General features: G+C 40.4%; 1 protein-coding gene across 1 annotated transcript; it reads left to right on the top strand.

Moving 5' to 3' along the window:
• The first annotated feature begins 874 nt into the window (after positions 1-874).
• Positions 875-3,643, top strand: LOC137284533 (uncharacterized). Its single transcript, XM_067816372.1, has 3 exons — positions 875-1,061; positions 1,922-2,002; positions 3,426-3,643. The coding sequence occupies exons 1-3, from the start codon at positions 875-877 to the stop codon at positions 3,641-3,643; spliced, it is 486 nt and encodes a 161-aa protein (XP_067672473.1).
• Positions 3,644-4,514: the final 871 nt, after the last annotated feature.

Consider the following 4,514-nt stretch of genomic DNA (forward strand, 5'->3'; position numbering starts at 1 on the left):
CGTTGTCTATTCGGAGTTTGTCTGAATATACCAAGAATTGATGCTCCTAGTCGACCTGAACTTTGTCGGTACTAATTAATAACAGCATACCAAAAACTTGCCAGCTTTACCCGCTGTCACTTGAGGATGCCCTGTATTTGCTTTTCAGCAAGAAATTATCTGATTTTTCAAGTCCTCGAGCCGTGGAAGCAGAACATTAATAATTGCTTTCACTAGTGAATCGTACACTAACTGGCTTCGTTAAGTACCACTACAGACCGTTAGGCTTGGATTTGCTCCATAAATACTGAACAGTAAAAGAAACTCAGCTCTTTTTTTGTCAAGTTGGTAAACTTGCGTGTTTTTAATGTTCAGTATACTATAATTTGATGTTTTATGTTCAAGACGATGCTCATTTATCAACATCCATGGCTCATTAAGATGTGATGATTGACAGTAACCTTACGCGCTTTTTGCAGTATTTCAGCAATACCAATATAGGGCTCTTCACACATTTCTTCAATGTGGAGAATCGAACCTGGATCATCGGCGGGACGAGCCACTATTTACGTTAAGCAGTGAAGCACATTAGGGTGACCATTGGCCTTCCGCTCTCAAGGTAGACACTCGTTTACTGGAGACAGTCACAGTGGACTTTCAGACAACTGAATGAGTGGGCGTGTTAGGTTTACATCGCCATGACACTTTTTTAGCAGCATCACGACTTGAGATATCAAATTCACACACGAGGGAACACTTCTAGACAACCCCAGTGACCCTTCCGCCAAATGCTTGTTGACTCGCTGTGATATATTCTTGTTCAAACTGTCGCACTTTTTGAAAGGAAACATCATATTTTGCAGCTGTGCCTCTTACGAAACTCGAAAATACAAAAATGTCGGGTGGGCTGAAGCTCAAGGGCCTTTCTGAAAAAGAATGTGTCGAGCTGTGTCAACTTGTCTCCAACTGTGCTGCCGTGGGGTGGTCCGGTAGATGGAGAGGGTGTACATTCCATCACCTTGAACTACCGACAGAGGACGATCCATCGACCAAATTGTACACGATGGGCGGAACTAGCATCAGTAAGTTTGTCATTGGTTATGGTGGTAATAGTTGCTTGTGTCATGTTAGCTTAGTAGATGTCATTATGACAAGCGAAACGGCATCTAATGCCAAAATACGAATATATCATGCCGACAACGGGCATCTTGATCCAAATCTCATGTCAAAATGAGTGAGTGAGTATGGTTTTACGCCACTTTTAGCAATATTCCAGCAATATCACATTGTACACATGCAGGGAATCGAATGCGGGTCTTCAGCGTGTTGAACGAACACCACCCCATGACAAAATGAAGGGTTGACACTTCAACCATTATAAATGACACTAGCGGGATATGCAGACAAAAAATTGAACAACCACTGGTTGTCAAGGTGAAGGTAGAAGCAATTTCGCCGTGCTTGTTAAAATATTTCACTCCCGTGTGTATATGAATTTAATGTGTCGATTCTCCTCCATAACAGTTTTATTTGGTCTTAGAACGCAAATAGCGGCGAAGTCTATGAATTCTTCACTGACAATCAGGTGTTCACGAAAAGTGAGTGAGGGAGTTAATATTTAGCGTCACATCAGTAATGTTTCAGCCGTATCGTGACGAGAACAGTTTAATTCATATCAATATTTAAAACTACCAAATTATCACAGCTCTTCATTTAAAACTAGTACACTATCATAAGAAATACCACACAATGGACAAGAACACAATGTGAAAGCGGGTTAAAGATCACCAGCTACTGAAGACTGATCCCTGTACTGGGGACCATGGAGTTCACGACAGGTGTCTTGGTATACTGAAATGTTTTGATTATGGTTATCGATTATATTCTTAATACCATAGCTGTAAATATCTTTACACATTTTATATGAATCTTGTGTCTGCAGCTACGTCAACAACTGTATCCACTAGCACCGCCAGCACCACCATTTCAACGTCAACCGAGGCGACAACGGCTGTACCTGCGGGTAATACAGGTAGGGATATGTTCTTTGTCGGGAAAAAGATTCTTCAGTACCGCATGATCGTCGTCATAGTATATTTCATTGGGTGGTCGGCAGACTCTTCCATGTCACGAATGGTCAAGATATTTGTCTAGTTCAAGTGGATTATTGATAGATTGTGAGCAGTTGTGATCGTTGTTTAAAATTATATTACCAAACTGTCGGACAAAATGAAGCGCTAAGGTCTCAGGCAGTAATACAGAAGGTATTCAATCGGTGAGCCAGCAGCAAATGGTTCACCTGTCCCAAACTGATATACCTCGTTTTATCTCATTCACCCGCCTGTAACGATAGATACCAACTTTCATCAGATTAATGAACGCCATGTGGCGGGTTTCTCGGAGTCTGCACCACGACAAACACTCATGTCTGTGAGGAAGGAGTGTTTGATACGACGAAGTTCCTTTAAACCAGCAGTCAGAAAGTCCCTACTGTTGGTATTGATGCAGATTCAAACTCCCACTCTCCACTGCCGGCATAGTTCTTCGGCCTGAGTCACAGTGTTGCATTTTGACAGACAGATTTACATTCGGTAATCTTAGTCCAGGGTCTTCCTCGGCCATCTGGGTACAGGACCATCCCCTGCTAACTACATCGATGGTTGCATACATCATCACAAGTCTACTATTAACCATGTGCTTAATGTTAACGTTAGCATCGATATGATTGTTTCATGAGTGCCAGTGTATTGCCACCGTCTCTTTTCTGAAAGTTCTGACATGCCAGAAAAAGCTCATTTGCAGTAGTGTCGCACATAACACGCAAAATGGAATTAACAAATCATATACCCCAATGTGCTTAGCGAGTCCCCAGCTGTTGTAATATTGTGTTGAGTACATACTTAACATGAGCATTTCAATATCACATGACTGCCTGTTGAGAACAAGACATTAATAACTGTCCCTGGATTCAGATTGTGCGTACGTGAAGCACGTGTGCTAAGCTCCAGCATGGCTGAATGTGGCATTAAACAACAAAAACGGAAACAATGGCAGCTAAACACCCTGAAGATGTTTTCTTTGAAATGCCTAATAGATTTCATAATAACATGTAGGGTCCATGCAGGAAGCTAATGTCCACTTGGTCCCTAATATGGTGATCTACCTTCAGTTGTTGGTAATCTATAGCTTATTTCTATATTGTATTGTCATGTATAGTTCAAATATTTCAAATTCAATTACTAGTACTATATTTATGTCTGTGATAAACTAGTTGTTTTACAAGGTGTTTGACATGTGTTTTTTATAATTTATCTATGATTGTTAATATATTTATAACTTGATTTAGTCACGATAAGGATGCAATATTGCCGATGTGACTTAAAAACTTAACTCACTCACTCATAATAACATGTATCCTAATGACTCTTCCTTTACTTCCCACCCAGGTACATTTCTTGAGGCCTTCTTTATCCGACGAGACAACAACCATCTAACCTCCAAGTCCCAGCGCCAAGCTTCTCTGGAGTGTGCGATGCTTTGCTTCCGTAGCAACTGCAACAGCTTCACGTTAACCATCTTGAACGATGACAGCACCTGCGGAATGAGTGGATCTCAAGCCCCTGGCAGATCCCTGAAAACACTTTTCGAGTGGATAAAACTGTAGACAAAACTCGTTTGACGTTTTTTGTCATGCTTATGATGTATAATGTATGATTCCTTACTTCGCATACTCTAACTTAGAATGGAATTTCAGTGAAGAATCTACTGCTGTCATGGAATACATCTTTCTATAAGCTAACTTTGCACTTCTGAATGTTTGTTATGACGGTGATATAACGTGATAAATTCAACAGGTGCTGTAAATATTGCTGTAAACCTGTAATTTTCATTGTGTCATTATATCACTAACCATGTCAGTGGAGCTGCGGTTTAACTTTAGCCTTCAATCTGGAAACACTTATACTTTAATGGCAAGTCTAAACGCAAAGAGAGCAAACAACTTATTCAGAGAAAACAAAATGTGGCAAGTAACTGATTCATTTTGCTGTGCTGGTTGTATGTCCTCAAGAGACCACAAAAGTACCAAGAATCAAACACAGATGCTAAATCTCGAGTGACCTTTGTCACCCTTCTTCTGGTGGAGTGTATAAGACATCGAAATTGACACTGAGTGAGTGAGTTATCAATTAGGGTCGCATCGGCAATATTAACCCATATTGTGATGAGAACAATGTAATTTACATCAATATGAAAATCAATAAAGTTAGAACAAAAAAAAATGTCATCGACGAACATTAAAATACTAGCGTATCACAGCTATATAAAGTTTAGTAGCACACAATCGTAGAAGTTAATCACTATTGTCAGTACAAAATAAAGACGGGCTATAGGTCAGGTAGTGAGTGAAGGTAGATCAACAAACCAGGTACCATGGGGACTTACAGTATCTGTGATACCTGCAAGGACCCTAGTTGGATTTACACCATCCCTTCAGGTATTGGTGACTGATGACGAATTTGACATTGAGGTAACCC

Source organism: Haliotis asinina, chromosome 1 (genome assembly GCF_037392515.1).
Source record: "Haliotis asinina isolate JCU_RB_2024 chromosome 1, JCU_Hal_asi_v2, whole genome shotgun sequence".
In the NCBI taxonomy this organism is placed as follows: Eukaryota; Metazoa; Mollusca; class Gastropoda; order Lepetellida; family Haliotidae; genus Haliotis; species Haliotis asinina.

Coding starts and splice junctions, on each gene's coding strand:
- LOC137284533 (XM_067816372.1), top strand. CDS start 875: ATGTCGGGTGGGCTGAAGCTCAAGGGCCTTTCTGAAAAAGAATGTGTC. Junction 1,062..1,921: donor GATGGGCGGAACTAGCATCA/GTAAGTTTGTCA, acceptor TTGTGTCTGCAG/CTACGTCAACAACTGTATCC. Junction 2,003..3,425: donor GACAACGGCTGTACCTGCGG/GTAATACAGGTA, acceptor CTTCCCACCCAG/GTACATTTCTTGAGGCCTTC.